This window comes from Macaca mulatta, chromosome 15, assembly GCF_049350105.2.
Source record: "Macaca mulatta isolate MMU2019108-1 chromosome 15, T2T-MMU8v2.0, whole genome shotgun sequence".
Taxonomy (NCBI): domain Eukaryota; kingdom Metazoa; phylum Chordata; class Mammalia; order Primates; family Cercopithecidae; genus Macaca; species Macaca mulatta.
In genome coordinates, this window is record NC_133420.1 from 6994592 (window position 1) to 7015076 (window position 20485).

A 20485-nucleotide genomic window follows, 5' to 3' on the forward strand; every position below is an offset into this window, starting at 1 on the left:
CAGGTGAGCTCCAGGAATCCGTCTCTGGGGTGGGGGTGGATGCTAATGTTCTGTGCAGCTCTTTTGTTCAGTGAGTCCTTTTTGGTGAAAGGGCTCAGAGATGCAGCTAAAGCCTGTACCAGCCTTGCACTTCCACGAGGCAAGTGTTACCCTCGTGCCCCTTTCGCAGGAGAGGAAGGTGAGGCTGGAAATGGTGAGTAAGGGGCTCGCTCAGAGGCTGCACGACCCTGGCTCACACCCGCCAGCAATGTTAAGAGGCACTGGGAGGTGAGAAGGGCTGAGGGCACCACGCCGGGGATGGACCGGGTCCTACCTGCCACCTCCTCTGAGGCTCTCTCCTTCCTTCCTGTGTTGGCCTTTGGAGCCCACGGTTTCAGCATCTGTCACAGACCCCACCGCATATCCAAGCGCTGCTGAGGACTTTAACTCCGGCTTTTGAATTTTCAGTGCTTTCTGATTATTTGTAGACTCAACATCAGAAGCGGCTACTTGCCCTAAACTGAACACGGTATATGTGCATTTCAGATAATTATATATTTGTAAGATAAAATGCAATTTGTCTACAGTGATCTCCTCCATAAAAAGAAAAGAAACCTCCCTAGAGATTGTGACTGGGCTGCCATCAGGTGTGTAACTGATTTGGGGATAATTCCTCCATCCCTTTGCTTTCCAGTACTCTGTGGCTCCCGCGTCCTTCAGGGCAGGTGGCCTTTGCCTTGTGAGCATCATATATTTTGGGGGCGTTTCCTGGGCATCTGGTAGACCCATAGGTAAGAATGGCCCCAGTGGTCCTGGGCAGATGTGTGCACTGGGACGATGTTAGTGCAGGAAGTCAGGGCCCCGTCGGGCCTGTTGGTGGCCCACCCAGTATCCATTCCCCTCCCTGCATTCCCCCAACACACCGGCATCCTCATGGATGGTGACCACGCTCCCCGCTCCAGGGCGCATCTGATGGATCTAACGGGGCCCAGTCCCTCTGGTCTGTGATTGCTCTGAAATAGGCCAGGGAGCCCAGAGAAGAAACACGCAAAGGGCATCTGAGAACCACAGCAGGCACCCCAGTTGGGATGAGCCAGCCCTGGGGACCTTGAGGAGACAGGCAGGAAGCACCCAGTTCTTGACACCATCACAGAAGCCTGCCCGACGCCTGTACCCCAGCCACCTGGGCCACGCAGGGCCAGGCGGGCTCAGCAGTGTGAAGCGAAGCATGGTGCCTGGCGTGGATGCCACGTGTGTTGAGCTAGCTGTGCTGTGGACAGGGCACTGTGGACAGGGCATAGCGGACAGGCAGGGGATGTGGGCACCGGGAGGGGGAGTGATGACTGGTGTGAGCGCCTCTGGAGAGGGGGGTGATGGACAGCGAGAGGTCAGGGAGGCGTGGGGGCTTGGGACGGCCACCGGCCACGTCAGAGCAGCATGGCTGCTGATTCCCAGCAACACGGAACGAGGCGTCTTGGCAAAGCAACAGTACATATCTTTGAAACGGCAGCAACTGACCTTTAAAACAGTGGCAAGTCATGCCTGTCTCAAAACGTTTAAATCCTCTCCTCAAACCATTATGCGGCTCATTGCACCCGTGGAAAGCCAACATCAATACCAGCGTGCATGCTGGTCTCCCTGGCTTGGCTGTTTTATGGGGAAATGGGTCTCAGTCATGCAGCTCACTGCACCCCTGCAAAGCCAACGTCAATACCTGCATGCACACTGGCCTCCCTGGTGTGGCCATTCTTTGAGGTCGCTGGCTCGAAGCCCCCAGCACTGCCGGACGGGGAACCTGGCAAACCCAGGAACTCCAAGGCTCAGCTCAACAGCCACACCCTTCCGTAGGCCAAAGGAAGCAGGAGCTTTCTCTCTTTCTCACTGTTCTCAGGGATTCATTGTCTTTGTTTCTGTTTTTCTGTTTTGTTCTGTGTTTTGGGAAGGGGGCCATGTCACAGGTTACTATAGAAACAAGCCCCGAACTAGACGGGTGACAAAGCTGTTACTTCTGCCGGAGGCTCTTCGATCGACTTGAACCGATTGTGGAGCCGTTCTTTAGAAAACAGGCATTTTTGCTCTGGGAACACTTTTAAGTTCTTTCTTCTTCCTTTGCCTCAGTTGGAGGCAGCATCACTTCTGGATCACCTCTAATCACTTCCTTTTAACAGCTTTGTTGACATATAGCGTACACGTCGTAATGCTCATCCACTGTACGATTCAACCACTCTTAGTACATCTACAGGCCTGAGCAGCCACCAGCACCGTCTGGCTTTAGAATGTTCCCACTACCCCAGAAAGGTCTCCCATGCCCCTGAGAAATCAATTTCCAATCCCTTCTCCAGACCCTGGACACACGAATCCACTTGCTATCTCTAGAGACTTCTCTATTCTGAACGTTTCATGGAAGTGGGATCGTACATATGTGACCTTTTGTGTCTGTTTTTGTTTTTTTTCCCTGAGTATACTGTCTTTTTTTTTGTTTGTTAGTCTGAGACAGAGTGTCACTTTGTCGCCTAGGCTGGAGTGCAATGGCGTGATCTCAGTTTACTGCAACCTCCACCTCCCAGTGCAAGTGATTTTCCTGCCCCAGCCTCCCAAGTAGCTGGGACTACAGGCATGCACCACCACACCTGACTAATTTTTGTATTTTTCATAGAGACAGGGTTTTGCCATGTTGGCTGGGTTGGTCTCGAACTCTTGACCTCAGGTGATCCCCCCCCGCCTTGGCCTCTCAAAGTGCTGGGATTACAGACATGAGCCATCATGCTGGGCTGAGTATACTGTCTTCAGGTTCATCTGTGTTGCAGCGTGTGTCAGACCTTCATTCCTTTTCATGGGTGAACAGTGTTCCATTGTATGGATGCAACACATTTTGTTTATCCATTCACCAGTTGATAGACATTTTGGCTTTTTCTACTTTTTGGTTATTATGAGGAATGCTGCTATGAGCATTCAGATACAGGACATATGTTCTCCATTATCTTGGGTATATGACTAGTCGTTGAACTGGGGGTCATCAGCGACGCTATGCTTAACCATTTAGAGAAATGCTGGATTGTTTCCCACGATGGCTGCACCATTTCACACCTCCCACCAGCAATGTGCGAGGGTGTCAGTTTCTCCATATGGATGACAATACTTGTTATTGTCCTTTTTTTTGGACTAATGCCATTCTACGCGGTGTGAAGTGGTGTCTCATTGTGGTTTTGATCTGCGTTTCCTGAATGACTCATGATGCTGAGTGACTTCATGTGCTTACTGGTCACTCATCCTTCTTCCTAAGTGAAAAGCAAATTCAGGGTGAATATGCTTCTTGGGTGAAAAGCATATTCAATTACATTTTACTTTTTTTTTTTAGTTTGAGTTGTTCGTCTTCCTGTTATTAGTTGTAAGAGTTCTATCAGACATATAATTTACAAATATTTTCTTCCAGTCTATGCCTTCTCTTTCATAATGGGTATTTCTTGAATCACAAAAGTTTTAAACTTTGATGAAATACATTTTTTATGGATTATGATTTTGATGATATATCTAAAAATTCTGGCTGAAGTCCTGAAGATGTTCTATATTTTCTTCTAGATGTTTTATACTTTCGGCTCTAACATCCAGATTTATGATCCATTTTGAGTTAATTTTTTAGTATGAGGTACAGGCCTAAATAAATCTCTTTCATGAGGATATCCAATTATCCCAGCATCATTTGTTGAAATTCTACTGCTTCCCTATAGAACTGCCTTGGCACCTTTTCAAAATCAACAAACCATAAATGTCAGCGTTTATTACTGGACTCCAACTTTAGTCCATTGATCTTTGTGCCCATCTTTATGCCAGGATGACACTGTTCTGACTGATGTCACTCTAGGAAGCTTTGAAGAGAGAAATGTAAGTCTTCCAACTTTATTCTTCTTTTGAAATAATGTTTTGGTGTCTCATATACATTTTAAGATCAACTTGTCAATGTTTGGAAACAAACAAATCCAACTGGGATTTTCTTAGTGATCCAGTTGAATCTGTACATCAGTTTGGGGATATCTGCCACCTTGACAATACCAAGTCTTCTAATACCATAGAGTATCTCTCCATTCATTTACAATATCCTTAATTTCTCTCAGCAGTGTTTTATATTCTATAGTTTTCAGTATGCAAGCCTTCTTCTTTTGCTAAATTTGTTCTTTCTTAAAAAAAAAGTATGTTGTTCTTTTCAGGGATGTTGTGATTGGAATTGTTTTCTTGGTTTAATTTATGGATTGCTTACTACTAGGATAGAGAAACACAGTTGATATTTGCATATTGATCTGGAATCTTGTGACCCTGCAGTACTCATTTATTACAGTTCGTTGGTGATTCCTTAGGATTTTTGACACACGGGATTTTTTTCTGTTAATAAAGGTCATTTTACTTCTTCTTTTCTAATTTTGAACTTTAATCTCTTCTTTAATTCTTTTTTTATTTGTTTGTTTCTGGTTTTGGTGCTGTTGCTTGTTTGTTTTTGTTTTTTTTGCCATATCATACTGGCTATAACTTTCATATACTCAGAGGGCTGTGCTGTTAAATACATAGACATTTATAATTATTTTATCTTCCTGAATAATTAATGGTCTCTTCATTATGAAATTCCCCTCTTTATCTCTAGTTAACACTTTGTCTTAAAGTCTATTTTGTCTGATATTAATATAACTCCTCCTGGCCGGGCCTGGTGGCTCATGCCTGTAATTCCAGCACTTTAGGAGGCTGAGGCAGGCGGATCACCTGAGGTCAGGAGTTGAGACCAGCCTGGTCAACATGGTGAAACGTTGTCTCTACTAAAAAAATACAAAAATTAGCTGGGCCTGGTGGCACACGCCTGTAATCCCAGCTACTTGGGAGGCTGAGGCAGGAGAATCGCTTGAACTCAGGAGGCAGAGGTTGCAGTGAGCCGAGATTGTGCCATTGCACTCCAGCCTGGGCACCACAAGCAAAACTCCGTCTCAAAACAAAACAAACAAAAAATATTGATATATGTATAAAACTTATCCAGATCTCATGGTTATGGTTTGCATGGTGTCCTATCATTTTACTTTCAACCTATTTGTGTTATGAATATGAAATGTTTCTTCTCTAGGCTCTAGATAGCATAAAGTTGGATCTTGTTTCTCATCCACAGTGTCAATGTCTGCCTTTTGATTGAAGTATTTAATCCATTTACATTTAATTTGATTATCGCAATGGTTAGATTTATCTCTGCCATTTGGCTATCTGCTTCCGGTATGTCTCAGGTCTTTTCTCCTTTCCTGCTTCCTTTTCTATCAAGTAGATACTTCTTTGAATAATTTTTCTGTCCCTTCTCTTTCTCCTCTCCTTGAACTCTGATTATGTGAATATTAATATGTTGATTGTTTCCCACAGGTTCAAGGCACTGTTCATTTCTCTTCCTTTATTACTAACTTTTGCTGTTAGTCTTCAAACTGGATCATTTTTACTGATCTACCTTCAAAGTTCCCTGATTCTTTCCTCAGATCTGCTGTCAATCCCTTCTAGTGAATTTTCATTTCGATTATTAAACTTTTCAGCTCCAGAATATCTATTCAGTTTTTTAATTAATGAGTATCTCCTTATGTATTTTCTCTAATGAGTCATTTTCATCATACTTTAATTCTTAACATGGCTTACTTTAATACTTTTTATTTTGAATTCTGGCTTCCTAAGTGTTGTTCCTGGGTCACCATATCTTAGTGATCAGCTATTACCTGGTCAGAGGTGGTGCCCAAATGCCTTGAGCCAGTGGGTCTGTGTGTGGGGTGGGGAATGCATCTGAGGTTCTAGCAGTTTACCAGTCTGCCCTGGATATTCTTTTCTTCTAAGCCTTCTCCTGTCTCCTCTGCACATGTGTAAGTCCTCATATTTAGTCAAGAATGAATAGATAGCTAGGACCCTCTCTGGTCTTTCCTGAGTGGACACAGCCCTGCACATGTGCAGAATCTTCTAGACCACAAGAGGCATGTGGCAGCTTATCAAGGCCCTCTCTGGTCTTTCATGAGTGGAAACAGCCCTGCACATGAGCAGAATCTTCTAGATCACCAGAGGCATGTGGCCGCTGATCAAGGTTCATGTGTCTGTCTTGTTGTTTCCTGATTCTCACTCAAGATTCTGGCTGGTGTGCCTTGGATCTGGGAGACCTGGGGTGGCTGTGCTGCTGCTGACCCACCCATGTCTCCTCAGCCCACCCGGGTCCACCTGCAGCTGGGGCAGCTGGTCTCCATCAGGCCATGGCATCCCCTGAAACACCTGCATGTGTCCTTCCTGAGGGCTCTCTTAGGCACCATAGGGGCTTCCTCTCCTACACACTGCACCAGCCAGCAGAGCAAAGGCATTAATATTCCAGGGCTAACCCTCTGCCCATGGGGACAGAGCCCATCCAGGTGGGACCTGGACTTCCTGTGAGGCTGAGTGGGGTCCCCACTGCAGGATTTGCTCAAGGTCACTCGCCAGCTTCTCACCTCCAGGTCCACCTTCCCCGGTGATCCCTCAGGCTTCCTGGGATCATCTGCAGCAAACGTGTCCCCAAATCCCTGTCTGCTTTCAGAGACCCAAACTCTGCCAAGGTTCCACACTAGCTTTGACCAGAGCAGGTGTCTCCACCTTCTGGACACGAGTGTCCTCATCTGTAAGATTTTTCGTTGTGCTAAATCATGGAAATATTCAAGAAAATCATGGCTTTAAACACCTTCAATAGAACAAAAGCCATCCTGAACATTTGCCTCTGTGCCTCTCCACATTCTGTTCCTTATTTCCACACTGTTAAATCGGTGCGTACACACAGTCATGGGTTCAGGGAGGTCCGGGAGGGCAGCTTCATGTTTGTTGAATGAATAAGGCCCAACCAGCTCCTTCTCAGGTATCTGAGTGGCCCTTGGGCTCTTCAGCCCTCCCCAGAGGGTCCTGCTCTGCTATACCCAGGATGGGAACCTCCCACATGGAACCTGGAATGTTCTCTACAGGTGGGAAAACTGCTTTGCACTTACAAGTGAGGCCTGGGGCAGAGAGTTTCCTCATGGAGGGGAGAGGAAAATCATAAATAAGAACACCACAGCCCGGGCAGCCTGTTCCCCAGAGCCAGGCGTGAGCAGAGTGCTTTCCATGGCCCGTCCCACCCAGGCTTGACAGCAGCCTCACCAGGTCCTCTTAGCTCCCAGTTCTCACACAGACCAACCGAGGCTCAGAGGGGTGAAGTGGCATTGCCAAGACCCACAGTCGGTGGGTATGCAAGCAAGGAGCCCCTGTGCAGTGGAGTGGGACATGCTCGCCTGTGGAACAGCAGGTCCAGTGTCTGTGGGGTGGGGGCAAACCTTCCACACGTGCCCAGGAAAGCAGGAACGAGGAACGGTTGCTGCTCTGCCCCCAGGTGACGCTCTAGCTTCTCCGTGGAGCTTGCGTGGGGACTTCCACCCTGCAGGTCTCATCCAGGAACAGGGCTGACTCATTTTCATTCTGGAGTGGGCCAAAGGGAGGATGGCCCAAACATGAACAAGAACAAAACGCAGTCGCTCATCGCTATAATATGAATTGGAGAAATCTAGGAAGAATTTCTTGGCTATTCCTATAGAAATATGAAAAGTCACTTTGCACCTGGTCAAGTTGGGGCCAGATGGTGGTGAGGTGAGGGCAGGAGGAGGCCTAGGGTGCTGGGATTGGGACTGTGGGCCGCTGGAGAGGCAGAGTCCTGGGAGAACCCTGGGAGCCACCTGGGGGCATCTGGGCAGGAGGCCTTCCCAGCCACTCAGGGGCCCAGGCTGTGGAGACGTCCCCAGGACACTTGCACCCCCAGCCAGCGCTGGCCCTTGTTGGTGTCGAGGAGCCCCTGTCCCTCACTTGGGGAGAGAGAGCGGGGGTCGCCCCCTTGGCCAGTGTCCTCCGTGGAGCTATGCAGAGACAGCGACCTAGGAACATCAGAGCCGGGCCCCGCCCTTGTCACTTCTGCCCACCTGACCTTCCACTCCCCGAATCAGCCACAGAGCCGTGTCCACGCAGACCTCCAGCCAGGATGACGTGAGATCCATCTCAAGGGCTGGGGCCCACATCAGCAGAAGGCATCGGCTGGCCCAATTGGCCTCGATCCTCATGGGCCCCTAGGCTCCTGCCCCAGAACCCTGCTCTTGCCCAGGGCAGGCCCTCCCCTCCTATCCCCTCCCCTCCTATCCCCTCCCCCCACACACCCAGGGAGGGGTGCAGAGGATCACAGTGGAAGCCTGGCCTGTGCTGACAGAGGGGGCTGCCCTGAGCTCCTCCAGGCAAATGGGGATCCTCTGGGCCTCAGGGGTGGGAGTGGCCCAGCCTCGGCAGGGAGGGAGAGGTTCCTTGGCCCTACCCACCCCACCCTGCCCTGAGCCGGCTCTGCCAGGCCTGTCCTCTGGTGGCTGCCTCTGGTCTTCCCCACCGTCTGGAACACCAGCTGGTCCAGGCACAGTCCTGCCACAGTCCAGAGAAGGCCACCTCTAATGGGGCCTGCAGGCATCATGGCCAAGGGAGCAATCGGCTGGGGGACCCCTCTCCCCAGTACTGAGGCAACTCCCTTGCCCTTCCCCAGCCTCAGGCACTCTCACCATCTCCTTTGGCCTCTTCTGAGGGCTCTTGGGGTTCATCTCCAGGGTGGAAAACTTGGAGGGCCCCTCCGGGCGGAGTCAAGGATGGGGTCAGCGAGACCACATCCCCTTAGCCCTCAACCCTCGTTTCACCCAGAGTCCCTCAGAATCCTGGGAGGTGGCTCTTTCCACTTCCGGAAGGGGCCCTTAGGCCCACCCTGGTTGTCCCAGCATGGCCCCCATGGCCTCTGCGCTGCACCCTTCCCGTCCCTCCCTGCTCCTCATGGTCACCGGTGCCTGCTTATCCACTGGGTCATCCCTTCGGCCAGGGCCCCTCCCGCCCTGGAAGCCCAGCAAGCGCCCACTCGTGGCTCTTTAGTGGGTCCTCGCCAGCCTGTGCCGGGTGCAGGGGCCAGTGGGAGGAGGACAGCAGGAGCCAGGCAGGTCATCAGCACAAGGTAAGGGGGACCGGTCGGGACCCAGGGAGCCTGCCCGGGGCCTGCCAGCCCCCATCATTCTTACAAGGTTTCTTGGGTTAGCCACAGCACTGCCTGGGCTGCTCGCTCCCCCTGGCCTCAAAATTAATGGCCAGAAGAGACTGCCCCATCCCTCCTGTGTTTGTACCCCAGTGTATCTTCTGCCGTTCCAACCCCTGGGGCTGCCTGCAATGCCCTCCCCCGCAGCCAGTGGCTTAGCAGGGAAGGGCCTGGCCTGGACCCAAGCTACAAAGGCCTCTTCCGGAGGAGGCCCAGTCGCAGCTAGAGGGGCACCTCCTGGAAGCCCCAATCAGTGCCCAGTGTTTGATACTGCTGCCTCATCGCCGGGGTCCTGGCTCCCCACAGCTGGCCTCCCCAGCACGGTGGGACAGGAGACCCAGCTCAGGGTATCTCACCTGCACACCCTGAGAGGGATTCTGGGGGGAGCCCTGGAGGGGCCCTCACTTCACCTGCCTTTATACACCTGCATCTTCAGACTTCGACTTTGCAAATGAAAGCCATGCTGGCCAGAGACCAATCTGAAGCTCAGCTCCCTGTCCTGCCCACATCACAAACCCGTGACACCCCCGGGGACCCTTACCATGAACCCCTCGCCAGCCTAACCCTGAAGGGACAGGGATGGACGCTGGACTCCGGCCTCCCATCGCCCTGTGCTGCTCTTGCAGGGTAGGCCTTGCCCTACCCGGGGCACCAGACTCCATACAGCCTTGCTGCCCAGACTGCCCAGATGGCTCCTTGGGTGGTCAGGTGCATGGGGGAGGGGGACCTAGGTCCTAAGCAGCTCGGGATGGGGCAGAGAGGAGGTTGCAGCTTGTCCCAGGAACACGGCTGTGTTCCCACAGGTGAGGGGTGTTAAGCGTCCCTGTCAGCACGTGCCCATCTTTCCTGAAACTGGGAACACACCAAGCCTGTTCTGATGAATGAGGCTGGCAGGGCTGTGGGCTTGTCAGGAGCTCCACTGCTGAAGACGGTGCCCTCTAGTGGCAGATGGAGCTGGCACCTCTGCTGACCTCATTCATGCCCCTCACACACACAGTGCCTGTCCCATCTCCCATCACTGGGGCCCCAGTGCGTGCCTGAGAAAAAAAAAGCCACACCACGTGGACGAAAGCAAACGCACTCGAGGCAGAACCCCAAACTCCAAGTCTCATTTTGCCCAAATCTGAGTTTTATTTTTGCTGGAATCAGGTCCTCTGGCCTGGCTGTCCCACCAACCCAGCTGGGAGCCTCCGAGCAGCTTGCCTGCAGCATCTCATTACAAAACAGCCCCCTGGAACCAGGCAGTCAAGGAAGCAGCCCACCTGAAAGGCATTTAGATTGAGAAGAAAAACTGCACCTTCCTGACAAAGGTCAGGGGTCAGGGTGAAGGGAGGGCTGCTCGGATCACAGGGACAGCAGCGTCTTCCAGCAGCTCGGCCACACCAGCCATTGAGGTCCTAACTGCAGCCAAGGGGCCGTCCTGCGCACATCGCTCACCCTCTGCGCTCTGTTTCCCACAGAGCAAATGCAGAGGCAACGTCGGTCTGCTCAGCCACTGGTTCTGAGGCGGAACAGCGGATGTCTGCACTGTGACGTCAGCTAAGTAAGTAACAAGGACTGAGGATGCCGCTGACCCAGGGCTGGGGAAGGGGACTCCCAGCTCAGACAGGCTTGGCTGTGGTTTGCTTTGGGAGGAGTTGAGTGAACATCACAGGGAACGGCTCACGTCGGCCCCAGGAGGGTGGGCTGGCCCCTGGGCCCCGGGCTCCTTCTGGGCCTGCAGGCGATACAGAGCCTCAACCTGCCGCCGCTTCTCCTTGGCCCGGGTGATGGTCGTCTGGAAGAGCCTGCAGTAGAGGTGCACGGCCGGCGGGGAGTCGTCGTTGCCGGGTATGGGGTAGGTGATGAGGCAGGGGTTGCAGTTGGTGTCCACGATACCCACCGTGGGGATGTTCATCTTGGCTGCGTCTCTCACGGCCACGTGCGGCTCAAAGATGGTGTTGAGCGTGTGCAGGAAGATGATGAGGTCCGGCAGGCGGACCGCGGGGCCAAAGAGGAGGGGCGCGTTGGTCAGCAGGCCGCCCTTGAAGTAGCGAGTGTGGGCGTACTCGCCACAGTGGCGGGCCGTGTTCTCAATCAGGTACGAGAACTGCCGGTTGCGGCTTATAAACAAGATGATGCCCTTGCGGTAGGCCACATGGGCGGTGAAGTTCAAGGCCAGCTGGAGGTGCGCGGCTGTCTGTTCCAGGTCGATGATGTCCTGGTCCAGGCGGTTCCCAAAGATGTATGGCTCCATAAACCTGCCAGAGAACCCACCAGGGCAAGGGGGATGAGAGTTCACCGGGCCAACTCCACTGGCCCCTTGCAGGACACAGACGCCCACCAGGGACTCCCGAACTCCTCTTCAAGGGTACTATGGGCTGGGAAGCACAGTTTGCAACGCTCCCCGTGTGGACAGACGGCAGTGCAGACCTGTCCAGGCCACCCCCCTGCACGCCTCATCTCATGGCTTAATCCCTCTGACCCTCTACCTCTTCCCGAGGGAATCCTAATAGAACTGACCCCATATGGATGTGTGGACATCCAACATGACACCAAAAGGACATTCAGCCCCGTGCGGCTCACGGGGCAGCCCCCTCCGTCACTCTCCTCTTCCCGAGGCTTTGAGGACAAGGTCCCGCTGGGGTTGGACTTAGGGGGTGCTCTGGGCCAAAAGCATTAAGGAATCAGGGCAGGAGTGGCCAAGCCTGGGAGGAGAACCCTGATCCAGGGCACTGGACTGCTGCCGGCCTGGGCTGAGGAAGAGCGGGGCATGGGAGGCACCCCTGCCTCTTGGTGCATGGCAGGCAGGTCATCCACGTTTGTGGTTCCCAGGTCCTCACCTCCAGTCTACTCCCACTGGGTTCTGTCCCTTCCTCTCAAGCAACCCTGCCCATCAAGACACTGGCGACCTCCATCTTGCCAAGGTCACACCCTTGAATTCACTTCTCAGCAGCATCAACAGACAACCACATCCCTCCACCCCCGGCCGTCCCTCTTCACTGACTCCAAACACTGAAGTGCCCAGGGCTCCACCTCCGACCTCCTTTTCCGATGCTCTGGAAACACAAGTCCCCGATGCTGATGGCTTCCTGGGAGCCCATCCCTCCTGGTACCCGTGTGACCTCTCCACTGGGGCAGCTAAGAGTTCACACCTCATAGGAACCAAGCTTGTGATGGCCCCCAGGTCCCCCCTGGTTTTTGCCATCAGTAACCGGCACCAAACTCCAGGCAAAGAGCAGGTGTTTGATCCCTTTGGCCCCAGCCACCTCCGACCCCAGCCCAAGGCCCACTGGCTCTACCCCGCTGCCTCATGTCCACCTGCTGCTCTAGCTCTTCTGCTACTGCGATTTAAGCCCCACCACCCTCGCCCTGGACACCCACACCAACTTCCTCCCTGGCCTCCCACCTGCCCCTCCCATCCCCTCTCCCTGCAACAGTCAAAATGACCATGTGAGAATACAGGACCAGTCACTCCTCCTCCCCACAGCCCAGAAAGCCCCGCCCAATCCAGGGGGGGCCAGCCTCACAGGCTCTGCCCTCAGCCCTTCCATTTCTGAACCTGTGGAGTTCTGCATCCCCCAGCAGGCCTGCCCTACTAAGGGCTGTGAGCACCACCCCAAGGCACACAAGAGCCCCCGCCAAGCTGGGGAGTGAACTGCTGCTTCTGTGTGGGGCTCCGTGTTCCCATGTGGAGGAGGAAGGGCTGTAATCACCTAAAACTGACACGGGCCAGTTCAAAAGTGGCCCTAGAACCAGGGCAGGTCCCAGGTCCCAAGCCCTCCTGGGAACCGCTACAGCTCAGATGGGGGTGTCACCTACCTGTGCCGACAGCCAGCTTTGTGTCCCAGATGCACTCGGGCATCAAAGAGGCTTCTCACGGAAAACAGTTCCTTGACATTGAAGAAGTCAGAGTGCTTGAGGGGCTCATTCAGAATCTTGTCGTTGAAATCTACGGCAGGGAGGAGGAACGACGCTGTGTCTCCCACCGGTGGCAGCAGGGACAGGCAGAGCACAGTTCCCGCCCACCCCTGCTCCCAAGTGCCTCCTGTGACACCGCGGTGGGGAGCCGGGAGCCCCCCAGCCCCAGGAAAGACCTGGAAGCACAGGGACCTTTTCAGGAAACAGAGGGCTGGAGCCAGATTCTGATCCCGACCTTGCTCCTGGGTGAGCCTGGTCGAACCTGGTCAACCCCGTCCCTTGGTCTTACTTGGAAGACAGAAGAGAAAAAGAGAGGGGCCCAGCGGGTTTCTCAGGTCTTTCTGGCACCTCCCCACCTTGTGGTCTCAGGTGGCCAGCACGGGAGTGGGAGGAGCCCGGCCGGGCGCGCAGTTTCGACCACGTGCAGCGCCCAGGTCCCTGCAGGGTTCGCATCTCCCGCGGCTGCCGGCCTCTCCTAGTTCCTACCTGACTCGGCTGCGCGCCCAGTGTCACCGGTGCCGTCCTCGGACTCGCGGATCACAGGGGTCGCAGCGCTTCCAAGCGTCCTGCGGCTCGACCGAGCAGGTCCGGAGGTCGCCTTCCCGAGGAACCCCAGCCAGCGCGACGGCGCCCGGGCACCTGGGGGGAAGCAGACAGACGTCCTGGCGCCGCGTCCCGGGTGCACCACGCCCGCCCCCACCGCAGCCCCAACGGATCCCCTCTGCGTCCCCGCGCCCTCCTCGAGTCCCCTCCGCGTCCCCGCTGCTCCCTCGGGTCCCCGCGCCCCCTCTGCATCCTCCTCCCCAGGGACCCGCAAGCGCGCGCTCACCCGCGCCGAGCATTCGGGGCAGCGCGGCCGGGACGGTCGCCATGGCCGGGACGCGGGGCGGAGCGAGGCCTCCCTCCGAGCCGGGCCGAGCGGCCTCCCCTCCCGCCGCCGTCCGCGCGGGGCCGCAGTGCCACCTACAGGCCCGGAGGAGCCACAGCGCCGTCCGCGGGCGGCTGGGACCTCCCTGCGGAGGCGGGGCAGACGAGGGGGCAGGGCCCGGGGTCCCGGGCTTGAGAGTCTCGGGCCGGGAGTGGGGGCACCGTCCTCGCCTTGCAGCTCGCCCCGCCTCGCTAATGGGCCCCACCAGCCCGGGAGGCCCCTGACCTTTGGGGGAGCCCGCTGGGCGATGGGGACCCTCGCCTCCCGCCACGTGAGCTGTGAACCACGTCCCGCGCAGCCTCTCGCGCTCCAAAACTGTTTTTAATATTTATTTATTTATTTATTTATTTATTTATTTATTTATTTATTTATTTATTTTTTTTGTTTTGTTTTGTTTTTTTTTTGAGACGGAGTCTCGCTCTGTCGCCCAGGCTGGAGTGCAGTGGCCGGATCTCAGCTCACTGCAAGCTCCGCCTCCTGGGTTCACGCCATTCTCCTGCCTCAGCCTCCCGAGTAGCTGGGACTACAGGCGCCCGCCACCTCGCCCGGCTAGTTTTTTTGTATTTTTTTTAGTAGAGACGGGGTTTCACCGTGTTAGCCAGGATGGTCTCGATCTCCTGACCTCGTGATCCGCCCGTCTCGGCCTCCCAAAGTGCTGGGATTACAGGCTTGAGCCACCGCGCCCGGCCATGTTTTTAATATTTAAACGATATTTGACTTAGGAGAATTTCATAAAGTTAGCAAGATCTCGGGTCTCAATTTAGACTCGGGGTGCTGAGGGGCATATCATCCCTGGAGTACATTGGACAGCAAGCGTCCAATCGTTGTCTGCCGAGTGGACCTGCAGTGCTTAAACCCCATCACCCGGCTGGCGGGGTCCCAGGCCCTGGGGTTCCTTTCGCCCGGGAGTCCACACCCTCATGCTGGGGTGACCCGGTCCCCTCGCGGGTGGCTGGGGGCCAGGGGCTGCCCCATACAACGGTCCCAGCAGGGAATCTCTCGCCGTCCCGACCTTCCCAGTCGTTGGGGACTCGCTCGGCAGGTTCCCGACCCGCCCGCGGAGGAGCACCGCCCACGCGCGGCGCCTTTAAGGCCCCTCCGCTCCGCCCCAGTCACGTGACCTGGCCGTCGCTTGGCAACAGGACGCCGCCGAGTCCTGCTTTTCGACGCGCAATGGCGGAGGAAAGCCCCAGAGCGTGCGCGGAGCCTGTGGAGCCCAAGGCCACGGCCCCGCCTGAGAGGACCAGCGACTACTACCGCGTAAGCGCGGACCTGCCGGGCAGGTTCAACAACCCAGGGTGGTTCCGGGGCTACAGGTGAGGAAGCTGGGGCGCGCCTGGTCCTGGCGTCCACTGCTCGATAGCCCCGTGTGTGAGAGACCCCGCAAGACCCCCAAGGTCCTAGCTGCAGAAATCAAGAGGATCGAGGGGTCATCCGGGGCCCGCGCTGTCATCGCCCACTAGTGAGCAACGAAAGTGCTCCCCAGAGCCTCATACAAGGAAGTGGGAATAGGGTCAGTGAGAGGCAGGGCCGTAGGGGGGAGAAAATCCAGTTGTGGTCTCAGCTCTACTGTTTTGTGTCGGGTGAGTCTCCTCGCCTCTCTACCCTGAAACCCCGCTGCGGGGCGTGAGCACAGCAGCACCTGCAGCAAGTCTACTCAGCCAGCTGTGAGCTGCCACAGGGCATTGCAGGCTAAGAAGCAGTAAGAAAATTCCTGTAGGCAGGTGCAAGCATCTTGCCGTGCTCACACATGTGGTCCCTCAACAGTCCTCTAGGGCAGGGTCTGTTAGTATCCTCGTTCTCCCATTGAGACGACTGGAATGTAGAAAGAACAACTTGGCCAAGATCTAGGAGTATAAAGTAGAGCTAAGGTGTGGGCCTGCAGCCTCTCAGTAGCCTGTCCTACTGACAGGTAGGGGCAGTGGTACCGAGAGAAGCATCACCTCAGCGAGGGTGGGGGCTAAAGGCAGAGGGACCCTCTGGGTGGCAGAGTCTGGAGGCCAAGCCTCCGCTCCTGACAGGCTAAGTTACCCAGAAATTGCAGCATGTGCCAAGGTCCTGCCAGGGCTGGGGGTCAGCACTTGCTGGCTGCCTGCTCTTTAGGGCTTTGGCCTGCCTTGGAAGAGCAGGGACCGTGGTGAGCAGAGGGGGCAGGGGAGGCCGGGCCATTCAGAACGGTCATCAGCCAGGTACTCCCAGAGGCTGCCTTTGAGGCTGCATCACCAGCCCAAGCACATTGCTCTTTCTTTGGGGGCATTTCCAGTGGAGTGCTGTCAACCAAATGCAAGGCTGTGGCTTGTGCAGAATTAGATTAAATGAACGAAAAGAGAGTGTTTCTCATCTACCAGGACCCAGAAGGCTATCTCGGTGTACACGACCAGTAACCAGGCTTATGGGAGCAGAGCCCCCACCGTGCACGAGATGCCCGTAAGTGGGATGCAAGACCGGGCATGGGGGGGCAGGGGGTGGGCAGCCTCAAAGAAGAGGCTAAAAACCTGGGGTTCTCAATAAGTCAACAATGAGACGGGGAGGGGTGCACCCAGAGAAGAGGCCAAAGTTCCAACATCACAAATGGGGAGGAGGGAGGTTCCCCAAATCGTTTTGGGAGAGGGTAGGATGGAACTAAATGAGTGAATGAATTTGGGAGTGGAGTGTTTTAAAAGAGGAGGATATAGACCTGCTGGCATCACCCTGTCCCCACACCCCCAAGCACACGCACAGCAGTCACACACACACACGCAACCATCTCCTGCAACTTACAGTGCTCAGTTCTGAGGCAAATAAATGAAGGGCTACTTTTTTTCTGGAATTACACTTTATGAGATGTTAACGTGTGACCTTAAGAGGGCAGTACTGGCTGACAGCACAGCTTGTGGGTGGGCAAGGTGTATTGCGGGCACAGGAGCCTGTGGGCCATTGGGGAAGCCAAACCCTTTTTGAAGTTGACCTCGGACTCCAGGATGGCCCTCCTAGAACATCCTCACACCAAACCCCATGAAGGTCCAGGTGAATGGACAGAGGGGCTAGTGCGGTGTCTCCTGCACACCTGGGACACTGGGCCAGCCATTTTGGGGTGAGAATGTTGTGGGTGTTTTTTCTTTGTCAAAGCATTCATCATTGAAAAGGTCTGCTGAGTGCTTATTTAGTTGTGTTGTGTGAGTGACTGAGCTCTGGTGAGAAGATTACTTACCTGAAAATGCTGGAGCACTCTCCCATAATCAAACGACCCTGAGTTTTCCCTGGGAATCAGGTATTTCTGTGACAACGACCAGACACAGCTGGGCGCGGTGGCTCACGCCTGTAATCCCAGCACTTTGGGAGGCTGAGGTGAGAGGATCACTTGAGGCTAGGAGTTCAAAACTAGCCAGGGCAACGTAGTAAGACCCCATCCCTACAAAAATAAAATAAAATAATTAGCTGGGTGTGGTGGCATGCACCTGTAGTCCCAGCTATTCAGGAGGCTGACGTAGGAGGATTGCTTGAACCCAGGAGGTTGAGGCAGCAGTGAGCCATGATCGTGCCATTGCACTCCACCCTGGATGACAGAGCCAGACCCTGTCACCAAAACAAACAAACAAAAAACCCAGCAAACTCACTAACATGGGTCCAGATGTTTTAGGTTTTATAAAAGGCCATGAAAAAATATTCCTATTGTAAATGGTAGGAGCCTTCAGGTCACTGATGTGAGCAGGCAGTGGGATAGGAGGCATGAGGTACTCTTGACAAGTTTCCAAGGAGGTTTTCCTGCTTCTTATCCACCTGCTCCATCTGGAGTCTCTTTCCCAGTTTCGTGACCAAGGGTGGATGCCGGAGAAGCTGTTTACCTCCCATGTGAGAACAGGAGATAAATGCTTTGCCTTAAAAAGTGCACTGAAGGGCTGGGCGTGGCGGCTCACACCTGTAATCCCAGCACTTTGGGAGGCCGAGGCGGGCAGATCACCTGAGGTCAGGAGTTTGTGACCAGCCTGGCCAACATGGCAAAACCCCGTCTCTACTAAAAATACAAAAATTAGCCGGGCTTAGTGGTGGCGCCTGTAATTCCAGCTATTCGGGAGGCTGAGACAGGAGAATGGCTTGAACCCAGAGGCGGAGGTTGCAGTGAGCTGAGATGGCGCCATTGCACTCTGGCTTGGGCGACAAGAGCGAAAACTCCATCTCAAAAAAAAAAAAAAAAAAAAGAAAGTGCACTGAAGGGAATCCTCTCCATGATACTGCAAGGGTGGGTTCCTGTCATGATACATTTGTCCCACCTGTAGAATGTGGACTTTAGTTACTAATAAAGTATCAACACTGGCTTCACCGTAACAAATGGGCCACACGAGTGCAACATGCTGAGGACAGGGGACACTGTGTGCTGAGGGAGGTAATTTGGGAACTCTCTGTACTTTCTGTTCAATTTTTCTATAGATCTAAAACTTCTCAAAAACAAGGAGAAGTTTTCTCTTTGCACTTGTTTCTTGCCAAGGAGATGAAACATCAGGTGATACGCATGACACAGGATCCTCTAAGGATGACAGGTCACCCGCATAGGGTAAAAGATTTGGCAGAGGTTCAGGCCACTAGCTTCAGGCTTCAGGAATGACACAGTCACCTAATGATGCTGTCTTGCTAGAATAACTCCTACCACTGGGTGTCCCGCCCACACGAGTGGCCTCAGCACACCCCTTCTCAACCTCCATAGAGCAGCCCCTGCCCAGACCACTGGGCTGGTGAGGTATGGGCATTGGTGGTGTCATTAAAGCTCTACAGATGATTCGAATTCCCAGTGAAGGTTATCATCTTTTTTTTTTTTTTTTTTTTTTTTTTTTAGATGGAGTTTTGCTCTTGTTGCCCAGGCAGGAGTGCAATGGCACGATGTCGGCTCACTGCAGCCTCTGCCTCCCGGGTTCAAGTAATTCTCCTGCCTCGGCCTTCTGAGTAGCTGGGATTACAGGTGCCTGCCACCACGCCTGGCTAATATTTTTGTATTTTTAGTAGAGATGGAGTTTCACTATGTTGGCCAGGCTGGTCTCAAACTCCTGACCTCGTGATCCACCTGCCTTGGCCTCCCAGAGTGCTGGGATTACAGGCGTGAGCCACCGTGCCCGGCCCCAGTTAAGATTGAAACCCACTGATGTGAATATCATTTCTATTCCATAGAAGAGAAAATGAAGTTCAGAGAGGGCTGGCAGCTTTCCCAGAGTAGCACAGTGAGGAAAAGCAGACCTGGGGGTGACTCCAGGCCTGACCCCCAAGGCGATGCTCACAGCCATATCTCAAGGTAGAGATGGCACACAGGTGGCCCCGCAGCCCACCCTTCCATCCCTCGAACAGTGCAAGGGGCAGTGTTAACACCAAGTGCCAGCCATCGGGCATGGGTTAGGATGGTCTGGGGTGAGCCAGGCCATCCTACCCCCTCTGGCTTCTCTGCATCTTCTTACAAATTCTTATTTTTCTTTCAAAAATATTCAACGGATTGCTCAAGAGTATTATACATCATTCATCCGTGTTCCTTCATCTCTTCTAGAAAGTATTTTATCCAAATTCGAATAAATTTTCCCAACAACTTGCAGCGGGCGGCATGTTCCGGAACAACACTCTCAATGTTTACCTGGAGAAAAGCGTCGTGACTGGCCCTGATAACTACATCACCTCCTGTGACCGGCTCAACTTCCACCCCAGTTACAACATCAACAGGCCATCCATCTGCGATTGAGGGGCTGGAAACCCCCTCTAGGAGTCCTCTGACCCCAGGGGCCTCCTGGAAAATCATTGTCCCTCATCCCCCACAGTCGCCCGATAGCGACGGCACACACTGTGCCGCCTTCCCTGAAAATATTATTCCGTCTGCGGAGTAGGAAAATGTGCAAACAGGGCTGTGAAGTCCTGCTATTTAACGTCTAATAAGTACATGGGAAAAGATGCTCATGGTTGATTTTGCATTAAAAACGTTGTCACATCCTGAGCTTCCGTCTCGTCTGACATTTGTCATGGTGCAGTGGGGCTGTGGCTCCCGGGGCCTCCTGACCTGAGCATCAGGAGTGCTGGCGGCTAACTCCGCTCGTGTCTTTATTTGGGAGCCATGTTACCCACAAGACCAGTTAGGGAGTTAGGGAGCAGATCTCCCGTCCTAAAGCACCCAGCACCCTGGTTGAGTTCTGCACCAACACTGCAGGGTTCCCACAAGGGCATGGGATGCCCCACTGGGGTGTGAGCGAGGGCCAGGAGGAGGAGCAGACGCCGCGTCAGCCAAGTCGAGGCTGAACAGGCAGGAGGGTCATTACTGTCTGAGATTACTCGAGGAGCAAGGGATTGCAGGTGAACCTCCTCCACCATGTTTGTGTGCTTCATGCTCCAGCAAGGGGCAGGGGCAGAGACAAGACTGGTGAATGCCCTTCATTGTGGAAGGGGGTGATGCAGACATGGGCATTCTCTATGTTTGTTTTAAAATTTCAATAAAAAGTAAAAAAAGCAGGCAGGGGATTACTTGTATTTTGCTAAGGTGGGGTAATAACTACATTAAGTGGATTTTTATCTCTGTAGTCATAAATCCATGTTTACTATGAGTTACAGGATCTTCGATTAAAAAAAAAAATTCTGTCTAT

General features: G+C 53.8%; 2 protein-coding genes across 5 annotated transcripts in view; one reads left to right on the top strand and one right to left on the bottom strand.

The window, feature by feature from the left end:
• Positions 1 to 19845, top strand: part of PIERCE1 (piercer of microtubule wall 1) — a 266631-nt gene extending 246786 nt beyond the window's left edge. Inside the window, exons 2-4 of one of the 3 annotated variants that reach the window (XM_077967136.1) lie at positions 15070 to 15217; positions 16250 to 16328; positions 19408 to 19845. In XM_077967136.1, the coding sequence (XP_077823262.1) occupies positions 15075 to 15217; positions 16250 to 16328; positions 19408 to 19596 (411 nt within the window). In that variant the 5' untranslated portion in view covers positions 15070 to 15074 and the 3' untranslated portion in view covers positions 19597 to 19845. Of the gene's footprint in view, positions 1 to 15059; positions 15218 to 16249; positions 16329 to 19407 lie in introns of those variants that run through there. The other 2 variants (XM_015116388.3, XM_015116389.3) reach the window with 2 other exon arrangements.
• MRPS2 (mitochondrial ribosomal protein S2) lies at positions 10185 to 13873 on the bottom strand. Of its 2 annotated transcripts, none has more exons than XM_077967133.1 (4): positions 13803 to 13873; positions 13487 to 13612; positions 12875 to 13004; positions 10185 to 11313 (listed from the first exon to the last, which is right to left on the bottom strand). In XM_077967133.1, exons 1-4 carry the CDS (start codon positions 13843 to 13845, stop codon positions 10722 to 10724), a joined length of 891 nt encoding a protein of 296 aa, XP_077823259.1. In that variant the 5' UTR covers positions 13846 to 13873; the 3' UTR covers positions 10185 to 10721. The 2 variants fall into 2 exon arrangements, with proteins under 2 accessions (XP_077823259.1, XP_014971873.2); XM_015116387.3 differs by having other exon boundaries at positions 13460 to 13612.
• Positions 19846 to 20485: the final 640 nt, after the last annotated feature.

Coding starts and splice junctions, on each gene's coding strand:
- MRPS2 (XM_015116387.3), bottom strand. CDS start 13,845: ATGGCGACCGTCCCGGCCGCGCTGCCCCGAATGCTCGGCGCGG. Junction 13,613..13,802: donor GCCCCGAATGCTCGGCGCGG/GTGAGCGCGCGC, acceptor GCTTCCCCCCAG/GTGCCCGGGCGCCGTCGCGC. Junction 11,314..12,874: donor AAAGCTGGCTGTCGGCACAG/GTAGGTGACACC, acceptor GTTCTCTGGCAG/GTTTATGGAGCCATACATCT.